The following is a 20,026-nucleotide window of genomic DNA, read 5'->3' on the forward strand; positions in this document are numbered from 1 at the left end:
AGGGTATAGATGCACAGAGTTGGGAGACTGGTTTCACTCTTACCATGGGGTTTATATTATTATGTAACCACTATAGAGTTCTGCTTCTTTGATTCCATACTTGATAATGTACTTTATGACAGGTGCTGTGGACATAAAATCAGTGCAATTTCCAATATTTCCATTTTCTCTCTTGTTTGCCACCAATTGTGAACCCCGTCTTTTCATTCATATTATTATCTCAGAGTAAGATAACATGTGTACACCTTCACTGTGTGTGTGTGTGTGTGTGTGTGTGTGTGTGTGTGTGTGTGTGTGTGTGTGTGTGTGTGTGTGTGTGTGTGTGTGTGTGTGTGTGTGTGTGTGTGTGTGTGTGTGTGTGTGTGTGTGTGTGTGTGTGTGTGTGTGTGTGTGTGTGTGTGTGCATTCAAGCATACATGAACCAAATGTGTGCCACTACTGTATGTCTCTTTGCCAAAAAAAACCCTTATGTGTTTCTTGGCGTTCATACACCTGTTCAAACCAACCATATCAAATTGTCACACACACACACACACACACACACACACACACACACACACACACACACACACACACACACACACACACACACACACACACACACACACACACACACACACACACACACGGGCAGACGTGTCCTCTCCAGTCTTATTTTCCATCTGTTGTCTGATCGATTGATGAGTTCAGACACAGCAGGGTTGAATATGTCCCCCAGAGCTGTTACCGTGGTGACTGAGGACCCTGCCCCGGGTCAGGCTGTCACTAGCTCCGGTCCTGCTGGTCAGTATCTCTACAATTAGTCCACAGATAAAGAAACATTTCTCCATTTTTGGAAGTCAAGTGGAAATGTGAACATATTCTTATTTCTGGGGTGTCTAAGAGACAGACAGGGAAGTAACATTGCATTGTTAGCGGCTATGGCTTAATTTACACCTGGATTTAGTTTTGCATATTGAGGCAAGTGAAAAGTGAATATGTATTTGATTGTGATAGGAAAAAAAAGAGTGGGTGAGTCAGTCTCACATTCAGATGACAGCCTCAGTGTAATAGTGGAGGTGCAACTGCGATGTCATATTATTACTACAAGCTCATTCTTCCCTATATGCCCTCCCTCCCACGCTTTCCTGCTACATTTACACCCATTATGAAGAGGTTGAATGGGTCGTGAATCAAAGGCTGTGTGGAGTGGAGGGTCTTTATTCAAACAAGTGTGGTATCTGTTGAGAGAAGATGAAGCGCTACAAAATGATCAAAGTAGTCTCACTCTTCACTTGAACTTAAGTCAAATTTAATCCCATTTATGAGTAAAACCTCCCAAAACACAAGAAAAATTAAGAACAATTCTCAGTTTTGACCTGCCAATCTCCCTGCAAATTTAATTTTTGAGCTGACAATTTGTGAAAATATAATGCAGCATAATACTTTTAACCTTGAATCTCTTCTTGGTTTTGACAATAGACGCCTTCCTGTGATTTAATTGTAGAATTTCCTCCGAGTTTGTAACAAAGAATAATTTGATTCCCCTTACAACAACTTGCTTGTGTCAGCCCCTTTTTTTTCTAAAACATTTGGTGCTGCTGGCCCGAATGACCTGTATATCATTACCTGTGGGCTTTTCCCAAATAATAGATAACTTCTATTATGATTTGGAGTCATCTATTTGGCTAATTGCTTTTCACATATTTGTTTTACCTACCAATTTGATATAATTTAATAATAATCACACATTTCCTCTGAAGGAATGCTCTATTAATGACCAAGAAAAGTTGAGTGATGTGTGGGCTGAAAACACTGCAAACACTGTCCAAAAATAGCTCCACTGCAACCTGCAAGTTATCCTATTTATTTCTTATCCAGTCATTTCCATTTTCTTCTCATATTGATGTCACATATTGTATTGTTTTTAGCACTAATATCTGGGTGCTGCAGGTTCAAAGTGAGATGTTTCACTTGGTTCTTATTCAATGTATGAAATCGTATCCAAAGCTGTGAATTGGCAACTGAAGCTGGATCCACAATTTATTTTTAAATATAATGAGCTTCATGAGCGAATGTGAAGATGTCCAAACGCGTATGGTCTTGACTGCAATTATTGTTTAGCTGTGACTTTTATTGTATTTTGCCAGAACATCTTCTGAGGATCAAACATCCGGATCAAACAGTTTTCTCCTGATAGTTTGTCAAACAAAGACAATTATTGGATATTGTGTTTGGCTCTCTATGATATAATGCCCCAGCAAACACCCGTGGCTCCAGTCTTTATCTGGTGGAAGGAAAAAGATGTTGGTAATTAATTATCCCTGAGCCTCTGACAAACACTTGTACTGTATGAAAGAGTGCAGATGGAAGACGTTGTAAGAGAGATAATCACTGCTCATAGTCATGGCACTAATTAATAACTTTAAATGATTTATTTACTAATGCACAAACCATTTAGATATTTGGTTAAACTACTGGCATCAAATCAAGCTCTGTTCTGATACAGAAGGTCCTGCTGGTGATGACTCACATAAAGACAGTATGTCCGCTTTTAGAGCTTATGACCTGCAGAAAGCTCACTTTGATCTCTGCTGGAATCTGGCTGAGGTAGAAATCACATCATGAAAGGATGTTCCCATTAATCAAGCACAGATTAGCATCGGCAGCATTGCGCAGAGCATACTGTGTGAGTGCGACCTTCGCAGCAGATGTTGAGGTTTCCAAAAAAGATCCCCACTGCTGGTGACCGATGTTCACGGCAGCCCGGGGTTTGTTTGCTCATTGTCACTGTGTCATTGATGCTGAAGCATCCACTTCAGAAGGTTCTGCTACCAGAGCGGTATCATTGCCAGCAACCAGCGTGTTGCATTTGACTTTGATCTGAGATAAAGCAGGACTCCAAAGTCCAATTTATTCCTTTTTAAAAAAAATATATCCATTTAATGTGAACCCTGGAGACAGAAGCACATCCACAACACACTCCACTGTACTCCACAGGTACTACTATCTTCTACAATAATAGCTGAGGAAGAAAAGATTCCCTCTTTTAGGGCTCAGATGCCTGTATTTATTTATTTTATTTTTTTGAAAATGTTTCTTTCCACTGTTTCCAAATAGAAATTGTACAATATTTCCACATGTTTTGATGAACTGAGAGGCTCGTCTTACAAATATATAAGACATGGGGAATCTCGTTTGTGATGAGACCGTCGTACTGCAGAAGTCAAAGGGGACATCGTGCTGAGCAGGCTATAGGTGCGGATATCCATTTCTCTGCTTTTCCAGAAGTCTAGAAGTTATGAGATACATCACATGCCAAATCTTATCAACATGAATGAAAGGGAGTAACGAGTGGCAGTGTCGCTGGGTAGAAAGGTTTGATTGCCTGGGATTACAAGGAGGGCCTGAACCTTTCTCTGCTCTGAGGTTGACAAAATGAAACTAACCTTACACACTTTAAGGAAAGTCATAATCTGTCTGTCTGTTTTGTTTTGAAGGCTCCCACCTTTGAAAGCTCTCTGCCAATATCTCTCTTCACTATTAACAGATCACAGACTGTGGAAAGGGTCCGCAGAGTTTTTATAGAGATATACTGAGGGGGCTTAGATCTGTTAATTGCTTCATTAACATTGTCAACTATGGTGGTCCTGTGTCCCACTGACTTTATCAAGATTGAACAAGTAATTGCAGGTCTCCATTTGCACCATTTTTTTTTTTTTTTTGCTTTGTCTCTCCTTTCTCATAATCATTGATGAACCCAGCATTAGTTTGTCCACTGTCCTTCTCAATGTTTTAACACATACTTTGCTTTCAAAAAGACACCAACGATGGTCACATGCTGCATTGCGATATAACCAGATGCAAAACTGAAGTGCCTCAAAAAGAAAAGAAAAACCACCTCAGCTCTTTTCCAGTGTTGGAGCACAAGAACAGGATCCAAACGCACTCCCAGGCATCGGAGGCTTAAAATTCATATTCATGCCTTGTATCAATTTGCAAATGCCAGTCGGTTTAAGATGTCGTGTGACCTTTTAGGAATGTATCTCATTTCCAGTCTTCATACCTTTGGCTGGAAATCTGTTTTTATTATATTCTCTGTAAACTGACAGAAGATACTGTAGTTTGCTGTGATTGATTTTCCTACATGAATAGGGCAACCATCAAGTAAAAATCTCTTTTTAAACAAACTTGTACTGTATTGTACTAAATTAATGTCTCTTTTATTCTCTATCTATTTAAAAATTTTGTTTGATTTACACCTTAATTACTTTTTAAAATATGGCTAATTAATAATTAGCTCATATCAATAATTCCTTCTCGCCAGAGAGCAAACATTTAGTTAAATGACACATAAACCAATAATCCATCTGATACCCGATTGATGAGTCCTGACCATTTGGTCTGTATCTCTCTGTATCTGTGTTTATATCTTTGGAGGAACAATATTTGATCTTTCGTACCAACCAGAAAATCTGCATATTTCGCATGTGAAAGTTTAGCTTTCAGCTTGTGTGTGCGTGCATGTGTGTGTGTTTTATATAATTCAGATGGTATAATAAAGCTCAGCGAGGAAGGGTGTTAAAATTGAGAGAGTACACTGTGGGAGGCAGAGAGGCTTACGTCAACTAAACCAACCAGAGCAGCGCTGTAGTAGTTTCTCCACACCATTCCTTATTCTGTCAAGACAATCCGCTGTACCCACACTCACACACCACCCACAGCACTGCAGGCCAAGAGAAGTGATTTTAATTGATTGTCCTGAAAATTCTGACATTTTCGCTCTCCAAGACCTTTATTCTGTGGATAAATCTTCAGCTGCTAATTCACTTCACAGACACGGTTGTGTTGCTCCGTCGCTGTTAAATCAGATATTGAGCATTCACTGAGTGTCACAACGCCACCTTTTTTTTTCCGTCAGCAAATAATCCATCCATCCATCCATCTTCTACACCCACTTTATTTAAAATAAGATTGCAAGGAGTTGGAGCCTATCCTATATGACACTGAACGAATGACAGGATGAACTGCCAGGCCATCACTGCGCTAATGCAGTAAGCAGAAAAGCAGGCCATCACCCCTACACATATTCAAAGCTACATATAATTTAGACTCAACAAGTCACCAGAGTACCCAGCAAAACTGCATAAATGACAAGGAAGAATATGCACATTTCACTCAGAAAGGCTTTGCCACACATAGATTACTAATGTGAGACAACCATCCTCGTAACTATACCACTGTATACAAACAATAAAAAAGAACAAGCAAACAATAACATTGGTTACATTTTAATGGGAGCAGTTTAGATTTTCAGATTGCATTTTTTTTTTTTTAATGCTTACTCTCGGCACATTCTTCAGTTTTTCCAGTTTAGTTTCAATGTATTATGGTCTATATTCCTGCTGAGTCCTACTGACTTTCTACTTCTGATGCAAGCGACTGAAAAAACGGTGCCAGCATCAACACACTGAATCATTAATGGCTGTGTACCATAATGTATGTATGTTCCTGGTGGAAAAGTAACAGCCTTGAGGAGAATAATTACCCTTATCGCACATCTGCTCAAAAAGAAATCCAGATATGCTGCCAATGTGGCATTACATATATTTCCCATATATTTTGAGGTTCTAGGAAAAACACAGTTGAATGTAAAGCAGCTCTGATGGAACTGCTGCGCATATCTTGTGAAGTGCAACACCCGCTGTCCTCATTTTCAGCCAAAGATGCTTTATGTTAAGGTGAGTTTCTTCATAAAGTGAAATACGAGACACCGGAGGCTGTGCATGACCTCCAGGACTTTTGATGCCGTCATTGAGAAAATATATATTCAATAAAGAATATTGTCGATGATGCATCTAATACACCTCCTTTGCTTTTTTCTTCTTTTTTTTTAAGTGAGTCACCGAATTGTTTTCAATGCCATAGTTTCTGTTTGTGGATCAACCCTAAATCAACCCCCCGTCTTTTAGTCAGTGCCATTGTCTGTAAACTGTACAACAAAGCTGATCTCACTACTGTCCTGTAGACGTCCCCCTCCCAAGCTACAGTCAATGAGAAAGTTCTACCCTACTCACCTTCCACCTGGTCTTCTGTACACATGATCCTTTTCATAATTTCATGCTGCTGTCTTTTAGCCATTGAGAGTACCAACATTTAGTGTTACTGATTTGGATTACATTAGGAAAGTCTCTTCAAAAGAATATTCACATAAATATGCCTATAACCACTCTTCATGACATCAAAAAACTTTGAGATGTCTTAAAACACCATTATGTATCAATAAATGTGATCAATAATTAAATTTTCAGAACCTGTACTTTGTTGAATCCATGCTTTTCCTCTCTTTCTTCACAAGTACTTCTACTCAAATAAAGAAATAAAAGAAAACCTTTTGGCACATGTTCCATTCATACTGGGTTAATTGACAACACTGGACTGTGCAGAAGAACTTCTCTGATCTTCTGTGTCGACTCTGTCCACTTTGCCTTTCACCAGCGCCAGCTGTCATCGGCTTCAGCACCCTCAACTTGGATAAAGCGTTTTTGGATAAAGTGTTCTACATTTTTCTGTGTCAAAAGTTCCTGTCGTTTTATTAGCACGAAACAATCTGGTGACTCCACAACTGAGAATCGATGGTGTGAACTGTTAGATTAATATCATTTCAAAAGGCAGGTGTGCTCATATCATATTAGTTATAATCTTGACAGTGACATGTAGCATAAGTCACAATGTTATCAGTATCACGGCATGATGGCTGTCGTGACAGATTTGTCACGCAGCAGGAAACTGTTGGTTCTTCAGGCTATGTCATTGCTCCACACTTATCGTGGCTGACAAGTCTAACCAGAGCTTCGGCTCCGTTCTCTGGAGTGTGTGTCTTGAATAACGCCCGCAGATACAGGCAGGCGGAACATAGATGTTTTTCTGTGTGAAAAGCTTCCGGTGACCAAAAGTGACTTTATCACCTCGTGGAAACACCAGGCACCTGTCAGATATATCCATATAGTGACCACGAGGGAATTAATCATTCTCCCCAAGACTCTCATCTCTGTAGGACACAAGCACAGACACATACTTCATTGACCATCTATTTCTCTGGTTAACAAAGAAAGAGCAGAACTCACACATGTTAAAAACCTACAGCATTCATTTTACCTGGACCGGCAGGTTTGTGCTCTGAATTAAGCCTGTCATTACAGTAAAAAGAGAAAGAAGTAAAAAAAAATTGGAATTGATCGTTTTTGTTCACTTCATTTAGTGTTAACATAAAATAAAGACAAGGGAAGTTTATATAACACCAGTCAGACACAAGGCCGTTTATATATTCAATATTCCACACAGTCAGTCTGCTTGAGCTCATATGGTGACGTAACACAGATAATGAAGAGATAAGTAAATATCAATTTGATAGAGAAAAGGGAAATTGCAGGGAGGAAGAAAAAAAAACCTGTCTACCAAATGTCTTTTTCTTTCATGTAGAATCAGCCATGTGTGGAGATTCCCTTAGCTGATTTAAAGTTGTCCATTTCTGAGGCCAACTCTCACTTTCCTTGTAAGGATTTAAGAAGCAACTTCATAAAGTGTTTTGATTTTTCAGTTCTTTGTTGATTCTGTCTAAGTATACTATTTCTATCCTTTGACTGACCATTGCAACCCATGACAGGCTTTTTGAAACTGTATATAGGGCCGTGCACTTCCTCCATCACTCAGCCAACCAACATAATGCAAACCTTGTTTGCTTGAAAAGAAAAGAAACTTCAAATTTTGCACAAATAAAAATAATTACTAAAACCACAACCATGAAACCCCTTGATCTCTGTTTGGACCCTTGATGAAATAAGTGATAAAATTAAATTGCATATCAGAATCATCTTCGGTTCTACAAAGGTCCCTAAAGCTGGAAACATTTCAACAACTTTCTTTTGAAACATTACACAAACAGAAATGATGCACCAAATTTACAGAATTCTCAATTACTCTTCAGACATCATCTGGGGATTTAAAAAAAAAAAAATCAGACTATTAAATTATGTTTCATTTTTTTTAATGGTTGGTGGTATTTGATCAAAATCGACATCTATCAAGTTAATTTGGAGTACAAATGATTCAAGACATGATAGACAATTTAAAGAAAACAACTTTATTGAGAATATTGAGGAAAAAAAGATATTGCAGTGATAAAATTACCAAATTTGGTTGTTATCACTATTATCTTTGTCTAAATTGAATTTGTGAAACTTCTGATGTTCCGTTAGAAAAACAAAAACGCCTCGTGGGCCAGGAATCAGTAGAAATGTTTATTTTTTTATAGTGATATTTTACTTTCAAGGACTGTTAATCCTATTTCATATTAGCAGAAAAAGGTAAATTTTACTATGGTTGTACTATTAGAAATACACACTTAAACAAACCTATCCCTCCATAACCGCTTTAGTTGCAGACCATCGACTGAAGAGCAATGGGCTGAATGAAGAAGCCATTTTTAGACCCCTCATCCTTTAGTCTCCATAACAACTAAAGAGCACCCAGGACTGACTAATGGTCTGAAGAAAGATCAAGAGATGAGGGAAGTGGGGGGTGAAATGACAGAAGTGTCAGGAGGTAACGACTGGAATATAAGGAGGGAAGAACTAAACAAACACAGAGAAAAGTGCAGACTATTGAGGAGCTGAAAGCCGAAGGGGCAACAGTTAGAGGTGTGAAACTCATGAGGATATTTCTATTCCTGTAATTGCGTGGATGATGGGGAGCTATTTTAGTCTTTCTCTCATTCCTCCTCACCCCCACTCCATTCTCTCTTTTCCCTTCTCATAATTAAATCAGATGACGTCTGTTAACACTACAGGACTAATTCCCACTTCTCTGTCACAGAAATGTAATTGGGTCTTGCTTTGTGATAATGAAGTATGTGATCGCCACAGAGCGAATTGCCACATGAAAAGGATCTTGAACTTCCTCATAAATCATGCATTATGATCATGTGACGTAATTTACACGTCAATAACCATTTTTATTGTGACTTTATGTGTATAGTCGCTTGTCATAAACATAAATGACACTTTCTTGGTTTCAATGCAACATTTAGCACTCAGTTTGAGTCGCGTATAACCTGAAGTTTTACAGCTTTGTGAAATTGGATATTGTGAATGTCAATCTTCAAAGTCTTAACAGTCGACTCTCTCCTTGGTGAAAGAATTTCTTCAACATCCTTTTTCTTATGTCGTTCTTTTGTTTTACTTTGCTTCTCAGCTGTGTCTGTCTCTCACTGTGCAGGGGAATAACAGTGTTTTCAGGTCAGTGTAAAATGGGGACATCGGACAACGAATGAGCAGTGAAGTATAATTGGGAAGGGTCTTGAAAAACAGGTATAGAAGAATGGACATGGGAGGAGAGAAGTATCAAAATGAAGAGCATGATATGAGGATAAAGAGGAAAATGGGGGCAGGGGGGCAGATTAATGAGGAGCGGGGGGGAGGGAGGGGGGATCACCAGACGCTGTTTTCCTTTCTCATCATTCTGAGGGCCACAGAGAGCGAGGAGAGCGTAAGAAACAAAACAAGACAGAGTGATAATGACACTTTTAAAAGAAGCAGATCAAAATCAAGGCTTGATGCATGTTTGTGTTCATGCCAAGGTTTGTCCATGAGCTTTGAGTCGCCCCGACTTAAGGTCGTCCTGCCTTTCCCTGATGGAGCTGCTATTATTTCTAAATAGCAGTTGTCACAGCCGTCCTCCCACGTTTAAGGGTTCAGCCAAAATTCCCAGAAACATCCTTGTGTTTTCTCAGTCTTCTTGGCCTTTTGAAGAATCTCACATTGTCACATTTGATATCGAAGCACTGCAGCCATCTACAGACACGCCAAGTCTTGACGTGCGTGTGTGCGCGTGTTATTTTTGCACGTTTTTTAACCACGAAAAATCCCTCTCGTGTAAATTGGCGAGGCTGTGTTGATCCCATTCTCTCTCGCTGTCCTCTGTTTGTGTGGGCTAACATATGCATATGTGTTCTCTTCAGGATTCTGGCTGCTGCAGGGGCGCATATGAATATCTCAGTGGACCTGAGGACTCTGAGGGCGGTGCGAGTTCTCCGACCGCTCAAACTGGTCTCAGGCATTCCCAGTGAGTGTCGCATATAGCTTTCAAAATCGTGGTTTCATTTTAATTTGTTGCTTTGTACACACAGAATACATTTGGCAAATAATGCAAACTGAATTATGGAACATTCCTCTTGCGTTTCATTGTTTAGGCTTAAATGATTTTGACTTTAGTTAAGCCATAATTTCAAAAAATATTGATACAGACAAAACTAAATGCAATGTTTTAGAGAATCTTTCACTCAAAATTTACAACAACAAAAAATAATAACCAGACGAAGCATTAAAACACCAGTTGAAAACCAGTCATGGAACTGGGAATGATATACCTGGCTTTTTTTTTTTTGTACATTAACTGTGCTGGACACTGTGTTTTACCTTTGCAGGTCTGCAGATAGTTCTGAAGTCTATAATGAAGGCCATGGTTCCTCTGCTGCAGATTGGCTTGCTGCTGTTTTTTGCAATCCTCATGTTTGCCATCATCGGTCTGGAGTTCTACAGTGGAAAACTGCACCGCACCTGCACGCCACAGCCAGGAATACTGGGTACAGACTCATTCATGCTTCATCAGTATATCACACAGGATGATGTTTATTTAAAGTGAGTAATTGAAAACATAGCGTGAGTAATGTGTTTGCAACTCAGCTGCACATACACGTTTTCACACCATATTCAGACATTGATTCCATGAAAGCAGTTTGTGGACACACAGATACAAGATGCAATTTTAAAACAGTTTTTGACAGTAAAATTCCTAACCAGTAAAACAAAACATCAGGCCTGAGCTCATCTTACATCTGAGTTGTATTACGTATGTGTTTGTGTGGTGCATGTACAAACATAACAAAGGATGGCAACTATGAAGAATCTGAAATCTAAAACATGTTTTGAATTATTTCACACTTTTTTGTTCACTACATAATTCCATATGTGTTATTTATCATTTTAATGCCTTCAGTGGGAATTTGCAATCTAAATAGTCAAGAAAATAAATTAAAAAAAACTGTAAAGAAAAACCTAATAAAAACATTGTGAAAAAAAAAAAAAAAAAAACTGTAAATGGCATAGCTTGGATGTATGTACATAATGCTGCAATGTGCGTGCAGCGTGTGCGTCTGTCGCTGTGTGTTGTACATGTTTGCGCAGCCCTTTATGTAGCAGCCCCATTGTCATTATCGGAAAGTACATTCACACATGCATGCACACATGACATGCCAGTCTACACCTGGAGACATCAAACCATACCGGCAATGCTGTTCTGTGTAATTAAAACCAACAATGTAGGTCACTACAGGGGCTCATTTGACATTCATAGCTGTCATTAACCTCCAAGCAGCTCCCCTCACTCTTGAGCTGAACCGCCCGTTTGATAACAGCAACAGAATGAGGTGAGGATGTTCTGTTACTTAGTGGTCACAAGCTGCTCTGATGCTGTGGATGAGCTCACTGCGTGGACTGAATCAAGCCAGATTCCGTTGAATAGAACAGATGCTTGTCTTTTGTCAGCTTTGTCAACTTGAGCTTTATGCATTTAAACTCTATGGTTTTGCTCCTTGTCATCCAGAAAACGAGACGGTGGACTCATCTGAGTTTGAGTTCCCATGCGGTGTACGTCAGTGTCCCACCAAATACACATGCATTGATACCTGGATCGGTCCGAATGATGGCATCACCCAGTTTGACAACATCCTGTTTGCTGTTCTCACCGTCTTCCAGTGCATCACCATGGAGGGATGGACCACTGTACTCTACAATGTAGGACGGCACACATGGGCCACACTCACATGTCGCACTCACTCAATGTTCGTTTCCAGATTGCTTCAAATTATTGAGGCTTTACATTGTTTGTTACAATTTAGACTCCATTAACCCAAAGCAGCTTTGGTTGCAGCACATTAGTGGTTGCTGAGTGGATGATTGCAACTCTTGCATCCACATTTCTCTCTTCGACAGCCCCGCCTGTGGAAGGAGGACATGGGGAGACATGAAAATGTGATTGTTGTGCCCAAATTTAGAGTGCTGCATTTGTCTTGTTTCATTCTTAGTATACAATGTCATAAAAGAAATAGCTCTTTCTTGATTTGTATAGAATTATTAACCCATCAACAACTGCAATGCATGAGCAATGTGTTTTAAATGTTATCCCCTTGTAAGTGTATTATTAAGGTAAATGCAAAAATATGGAAGGCAACGGCAAAATTATATTCGGGTGAGTTATTGTTTTGATAATGCTACCAGTAAATAACAAGTGTTTGTGGATCCAGCTTCACGTTACTTATAGTTTGTGTCCATCATGTTATCATAAGAAGACTGAATTAGTTCAACATTAATGAGACACTTCTCCAATTAACAGCAGGGTCAGTAAATATGAACAGGCTTTTTTTGTCACTGCAGACAATGGTTTCAAATAAGGCTTGTGCTAGAGCTAACAGTTCATCTTCAAGTGACTTGTGCACAAGTTGTGAGGAACAATCCATTGAGATTGATTCCTATTCATTATTTTTATTATTTTATTTCATTTCATTTATATACAGTAGTACCATATCACCAAACACTGTCATCTCAAGACCCTTTTGCAGAGGAAAAACCCAACAATGAATTCCACTTCAGCTAATAATACATCACTTCCGATGTTGTAGTAAAGTAATGCTAATTTTAATATTGCCTCCAGAATTATTTTTAGTTTTTCTGGTGAAGATGTCTGAGTTGACTTCTAAAAGCCTGAAAACACCTCAGTTCAGCTCCAGTCAAGAGCTCATATTCTAGACAGCTCAAAACTGTGTATCATGATGTGCCTCACAGAAAAGTGTGATGAAACAATTTGCATAAAATAGATAATCGTTTTCTGCTGTCGAGTAACTGACAAGGATGAGATACTGCACTGCATTTAATGAATGTCTGTGGCAGCGTGAAAGGAGGATCTATATAGGCACACATTATGCAGACGGGAGAGCATGCAGTCGTACTGTTCTTTAATTGCGTTTGACATTTTCTCAAGATCAACTTTTTTTTTCTTTTTACTGTGACTTTCTTCACATAACAATTTTGTAACAAAAATGCTTTCTTTGAGTTGTATTTGTGTGCTGATTTGCAGCTAACAAAGATTTTAATTTTTAATGAGTATAAAAAAATTAGATATGTAAATATTGGAAAATAATAGCCTGTTGTGTTTATTTCCAATTCTTTTCTTTCTTTCTTTTTAATCTTATAATAATCCCACAAGCATTGATATAAACTGAGATCCATGAAGGCAAATGATTTGTCAAGTGATTGTATTATTATATCTAAAGTGATGCTGAATGGGGCTCACTGATGAGGAAGGTCAAGTAAAAGACACGGTGATAATGTTATTACTGTGCAACATAAATAAGATATTCTGACTATCTACACAGAATTGCAAATATTGAATTGTCCCGAGTCATCTTCAAGGAATACAGCGTGTTTAAAACCACGCAAAGATGCAAATACAGACAAGCAGTGGAATCCAAACCACCTCTCACCTGAATAAACCAATGTGCTATAACACAAGAGAGCAAATACAACAATATCTAAACTACTGGTAATACTGATAGAGCCATGAAGTAAAGCACAATAGGACATCCCATCCGACATCCAGGTTTGTTCTCTCCTCCACACGCTTTGTGTGAGAGGAGATCAGTACACATGACGTGTTCGGCTCCCTGCCTGCACTCAGACTTTCACCTACTGTAGCCACCCAAACGCCTACACCTTTGTCTTTTCGTCTTTTATCCCTGTCGTAGAGTGACTGAAGTTTACTCCAGCTCGTCTTGACTTTGCTAAGTTTAAAACTTTTGTTGGGTTTGTCAGACCGATGATGCCTTGGGCCCCTGCTGGAACTGGCTCTACTTCATCCCTCTAATCATCATCGGCTCCTTCTTCGTTCTCAACCTGGTTCTGGGAGTCCTTTCTGGGTATGTTCAAGAAAACACTGAAAAAAATGTCCAGGTTTTATAAAAGTTGTATTGATTTATAAGGATCATTTTGTTGGAGGATATTTTCATTGATTTTTCGCCAGAATGTTGTGCCCAATATGAAATACATGTAATCCATCAACATCACAAATCATAGTAGTGCCTGTAAGGGTTCCAAAATGTCTAACTTCAATTTTAAGGGAAATCTTGTCAACAATATTATTATAGTATATAGTATCTAATGGTCCTTTCATGCCGTCATAGCCAACTTAAAGTTGGGCAGATGAGACGATCATCACTGAAAATATCATTGAAGCGTTCTTAACTTTGCATGGATTTCGTAGAATAGAAATGAAATATATATCCATATAAATGATTCATTCTCTTTACTGTCTGTTAAGTTCATCATTACACCATGCAAGAACCACACGTGTTTACCCTAAAATAATTTTTTGCTCCGGACTGAGAAATATCAATTTGAGATATATTTTATTTATTGCCCATGCACCCCTATAAAGTATACACCACGAACGTTAAAGTGCCAGTTCTGTTGATTGGAATACAGAAAAACTCAGCAATTTGAGTCTCTCAACACATGTAGAATTGGATATCCAGCTGCTCTGTGCTTTTTTGGTGTGATTAGATTACACATTACAAGAAGAGCACACTCAATAATTCCTTGTATATTCCACTGGCTGTACTGAGTTTTTGTGACGTAAAGAAAATTATACTTACCTTTTTAAAATTGGTGTATATATGACTTTCTAACATATACTGATTTAGGCCTTGAGCCTGCATCTCTTCCAGAGTCTACTGCCTCACCTCAGATGGGCTACAACTTTACGATCTGTTTCTTTTATCCTCGAAAATATTGAAGCTAAGATATTGAAGTGCTTTTTCTGATTGGTAAGATGATGTAGCTTCTTTTAAGTCAAACTACACAGTTTCACGACATGGCGTCTGGGAAAGTAAATAGTTTATTTTTCACAGAAACGTCACTGGTGGATCCATTGTTTCTATTACAGTAAAATAAAATATCATTTGACTTCCACTGTCATCTGCCCAGCAGGTTGGATGGATAAAGAGAAGAGCTTAGATCAAGACAACAATAACTTTCTCTCTTATGATCATCTCCCAGAAGAATCATTTACTTCAATAACAGTAACATCTTTGCTCTCTCTCATGGAGTGCATGCATCCTGTGAATTGGTCTGTTCTTACAGGGAATTTGCCAAGGAGAGAGAGAGGGTGGAAAACCGCAGGGCCTTCATGAAGCTGAGGCGCCAGCAGCAGATTGAGAGGGAGCTCAACGGCTACCGGGCCTGGATCGACAGAGCAGGTGGTTTTAGTCTCAGACACAGAATAGCCTTTTGCCTCAAATCGAGAAAACAAGTTGATATTCCTTTGGACCACTAATACCTTCAGTTGTGGAGTGCAGTGGTATCTGATGCAGCCTGTCAACTGTTTTCTTTGCAACAACTAAAATATGAATGTAGTTACAAACGACACCAAATGTCTTGGTTCATCACGGCCATCATCTACTGCTCCTGTCTGCTCTTGTTTCCAGAGGAAGTCATGCTGGCCGAGGAGAATAAGAATTCAGGACCTTCTGCTCTTGATGGTAAGTCCACAAAAAATCTCTTATTTCACTTGGTTCCATTGTACATGTACACTCTTTGCTTACCAAACATCACAATACATGCTTCTTTTTTTTCATTTTTATGCTGGCAGAAATAATTTTAAGGGCTGAATAGGCATATATTATAATATATCTGTAATGTAAATATTTCAGATTTTGAGTTTCATGCAGGAATCGATACTCCTTGAGCAATCTCACTGATTATTTTTGGTTGTAAGTGGCATAACTCATATAATGGTCAGTGAGCCCGTTTATTACTGCAGCCGACTATAAAACAACTTTCAAACAGGTCACTGTTAAATCTTCAAATTAATTTAATGACTCCAGCCATCTTATTTTCTTAATAGGCTCCCCTAAAATGTTGCCAAACTATAATTTGAAAATATTATAAACATTTTACAGGCATTTGTGTACAAAGGTTAAATTCTAATAAATTGCTCTGACTTTCTATCAAACAATAATATTAGGTCCAAGAATATAAATTAACATAATGAGTACAACACAAGTGATAAATATAGAAAAATATACAATATTACAACAAAATCTTTATTCTTCATGAATTTATGTTATTATCTTTTTGGAACTAAATGTATTTTTCTGCATTTACTGTAGCTACAGTGATATACACACTTTTTACATCACCTTTAAATAGTGTGTTGTGACAAGGTGCATTTTTTAATTAAGAATTAATTAATTGGCAGGAAAAAAGTTTGCTTTGAATATTATTATTATTAACAGCAGTGAACATTTTGACTTGCAGTATATACGTAATATAGCAATCATCAAAGGTGACACTTTAGCAAAGCTTTTCTTTAAATGTTCAGTATCAAAGGATGTAATTCCTGGGCCTTGCATTGTGAGCCAGACTGCATGTTAAGAAATCCCAATATCACATTATTAAGGTAACCATGTTCGCTTTGAAATAATGCAAGAATTTCTTAATATCCTTTTTCTCAATATTGTAATCTCGCATCACTTTTGGTTTTGAGCTGTCCACATTGTGTTGCTGCTGTGCTACACTTGCAAAGCTCACTCACAGGATAACATCGCACCACTCAGAGTTCATCAGCTCACGTTGAGCTCGGCCTGTCCTCAGACACAGTGCCCAACAAAGAGCAAAGTGCCGCATTGATCCTCTCACGCCTACTGTGACATTTCCTCTTCACTAAACCAGCAGGGGTTTTACTAAATGTTGATTGATTGGCAGCTCTCAGGAAGCTCCCAGAGTGGAGTACAGGTGGTGTCTATGGTGAGAACCGTTCTCTCTTCCGCACTTTACCTCACAAGCATCACAATGCATTTTTTTTTTGGTCACTCTCACATTGCCGTGACACACACATTTTGACAAATAGATCTGAAACATACTCCTGTTCAAGTATGCTAGTCATACAAGGACATTCTGCCATTAAAATAAATTGTCATGTGCAAATCTGTTGACAAAACAAACAGTGGCTCCAGCTGTTGCAACGGAAATATATGCAGAACCCGTGATAGCTTTGATTAAAAATAAATAAATAAATAAAAAGGTGGTGCACTGCTGTTGCCTTAGTAACCAGTGGGCCGGAGAGGTGGCAGCCAGTGTGTGTGTGTGCGTGTGCGTGTGCGTGTGCGTGTGCGTGTGCGTGTGCGTGTGCGTGTGCGTGTGCGTGTGCGTGCAGGTGTTTGATCAGTGGCTTATTAAAAAGTCCCCAAGCAAATATTGACCACAAGTAGAATCTCAAGGTAGTGGAAATGTGTCAGTGGTGGAAGGATAAGATGAAAAAGAGTCATAAACGCATCAGTCACTGAAAAGTTAGACACACACACACACACACACACACACACACACACACACACACACACACACACACACACACACACACACACACACACACACACACACACACACACACACACACACACACACACACACACACGTCACGCTCACTTCGGCATGTGTGCACTGCACGATTTGTCTCAATACGGTCTGGCAGTACTTGAACACAACTCTAATAAGTGAAATGCATGGAATGCAAAGTCGCCTTGGAGCATGGTCTACCATGGATCATAAAGTAGCTTCTGAAGGTTTGCATTTGGTTTTTTGGATCATTACACAAACATTGTCATATGTACATAATGCTGCAATGTCATAATCATTTTTTTTTTTCTCATCTCATTTAGTTGCAGCTCCATTGAACTTTGTCTTCCCTTTCCGCTCAAACTTCCTAAACATAAGTTGACTATGCAGATGACGTTTGCTTTGATTTCTTCTTCTCATTCGCTGCATAATTTCTTTTCAGTGCTTTATCAGATGCCACACTTGCACATGGCCTCGGTCCAACTTTGGATGTCTTTGAAAAGTGTTTGAAATGTGAGGTTGGTTATGCACAAAGCAGTTTGGGGCTGTTTTGCCATGCCATCAACGACGATTTGGAATATTTAAAATGAATAAATAAATCCATAAATAAAATAATTTTGCAAAATTGTATTTTTTTTTTTGGTCACAGCCCGAAACTTGGCCTTGTCTGACTACCCTCAGTGTGTTTTCTCTCATCTAATCACACAATGTGTTTTAAGCAGCTTTTGCAGCTTGCCCTGCTATGTTTTTTGTTTAATTTGCTCTGTCTGCAGTGCTGAAGCGAGCGACCACCATCAAGAGGAGAGGCATGGAGGTGGTGGGTCAAGGGCAGTCAGGGGAGGAGCAATATGGCGACATCCCCTCTGTGGGTGAGTAGACATGTGGAGAGGTTCATAAATATGGTCACATATATTGCCAGAAAGGTACACTATACTGTTGAAAATATCACACTGGCTTCAATTCAAGACTCAGAGAAGAAATATAGCAGTGGTGCTAATCTACAGTTTTTCTCCAACTCCTCTTACCACTGATAGGTATCCCCATGGCAACAGCGAGTATCAGGAGTGCGAAGCGAGGTCCGACAGCATATTTTCGCCGTAAGGAGCGTCTCCTGCGAATCTCCATCCGGCGGGTGGTGAAGACGCACACTTTTTACTGGACAGTTCTTGGCCTTGTTGCTCTCAACACGCTGTGTGTCGCCATCGTTCACCACAATCAGCCCCTCTGGCTGTCCAACTTCCTCTGTGAGTCACCGCACGCCATTAGCAGCTTGAAATCATTAATGTGCCAGTGAGCTGGTTGCTGTTGTTATTGCTCATTAAGCTTTCCTTTCAGCAATGTTTGCTCATTCCAATTCCAGGGTGTAGGTTTTAACGTTGAGTTATGGGAATTTATTTGGTTTTAGACTACGCAGAGTTTCTGTTTCTTGCTCTCTTCCTGACCGAGATGTTCCTGAAGATGTACAGCTTGGGGCCGCGCCTCTACTTCCACTCTTCCTTTAACTGCTTCGACTGCAGTGTAAGTACAACGTGCAAGAGTCAGGTGTTTGAGTAATTCAATGATGTTGCATCCATCTTCTCTCCGTCTGTACTTCACTTTTGCCTTCTTTTACCACATTACTTTTCAAATGTGCTTTGTTTAATAGAGGATTGTATTGTTTGTGTGGATGTCTCTTTAGGTAATTGTTGGCAGCATCTTTGAAGTGCTGTGGGGTTTCTTCAGGCCTGGCACCTCCTTTGGCATCAGTGTCCTGCGTGCACTCCGTCTGCTGAGGATCTTTAAGATCACCAAGTTAGTACTGAAGCGTTCCTCACTTTTTGCCATCTGTTAAGATGTCACTTTATTTGCAAGGAGCATTTTACTCATTCACGCTCGCAGTTACATCATTGACATATTGGTACAATTTGTAATTTTGCATGCATAACAGTCATATCTGAGTAATTTGTTTCAGGCTCACAAAATATGGTCAAATATTTTAAAGTACATTACTAGGAGAACCAATTATGCATGCAAGGGGTTAATGAAATGCAGGTGGACAGTTAAAATTGAAGAACACTTGGAATGAGAGAAGAAGTAGTAAATGTTAAGGATAAAAAAAAAATCATGGCATCCTCCTGATATCCCTGACATATACGGCATATACAGATAAAGAGTAAAATCTAAAACACTCGAATATTTCGCATATCACATGAAGATTAACGGAATGGGCAAGGAGGAACAGCTAACAAACAGCGAACTGACAACTGATAGGACTAAAGACTTCACATGTGTATACACAGAGAGTGACGGGGACAATAGGGAACGGCTCACAACAGTCAAGTTTATCAGGGGAGATCAAGGAAAAAACTTACAATGTAAACAGGGTTCAAAGCAAGCTGGGTGGGAGGAGGAGGATCCAGAGGAGGGCTCATCATCCATGCTGACAAATGGAGAAATGTCCCGTATAAACAATATTCAAAGAGTCTCAACAGGCACTGAGACTGGACTTCTCGGGAGGGCCACCTGGAACATTGCAAACAATCTGCCCATTCTGAAGGGAGTCC

General features: G+C 39.2%; 1 protein-coding gene across 1 annotated transcript in view; it reads left to right on the plus strand.

Moving 5' to 3' along the window:
- Positions 1-20,026, plus strand: part of cacna1ea (calcium channel, voltage-dependent, R type, alpha 1E subunit a) — a gene marked incomplete at both ends in the record, with an annotated part of 87,506 nt that overhangs the window by 40,429 nt on the left and 27,051 nt on the right. The window contains 11 exons of the mRNA XM_080505880.1: positions 9,998-10,101; positions 10,463-10,621; positions 11,641-11,831; positions 13,905-14,008; positions 15,231-15,346; positions 15,575-15,628; positions 16,854-16,895; positions 18,257-18,352; positions 18,518-18,727; positions 18,889-19,001; positions 19,162-19,274. Of these exons, the coding sequence (XP_080362006.1) occupies positions 9,998-10,101; positions 10,463-10,621; positions 11,641-11,831; positions 13,905-14,008; positions 15,231-15,346; positions 15,575-15,628; positions 16,854-16,895; positions 18,257-18,352; positions 18,518-18,727; positions 18,889-19,001; positions 19,162-19,274 (1,302 nt within the window). The remainder of the gene's footprint in view (positions 1-9,997; positions 10,102-10,462; positions 10,622-11,640; positions 11,832-13,904; positions 14,009-15,230; positions 15,347-15,574; positions 15,629-16,853; positions 16,896-18,256; positions 18,353-18,517; positions 18,728-18,888; positions 19,002-19,161; positions 19,275-20,026) is intronic.

Source organism: Blennius ocellaris, assembly GCF_963422515.1.
Source record: "Blennius ocellaris genome assembly, chromosome: 12".
Taxonomy (NCBI): domain Eukaryota; kingdom Metazoa; phylum Chordata; class Actinopteri; order Blenniiformes; family Blenniidae; genus Blennius; species Blennius ocellaris.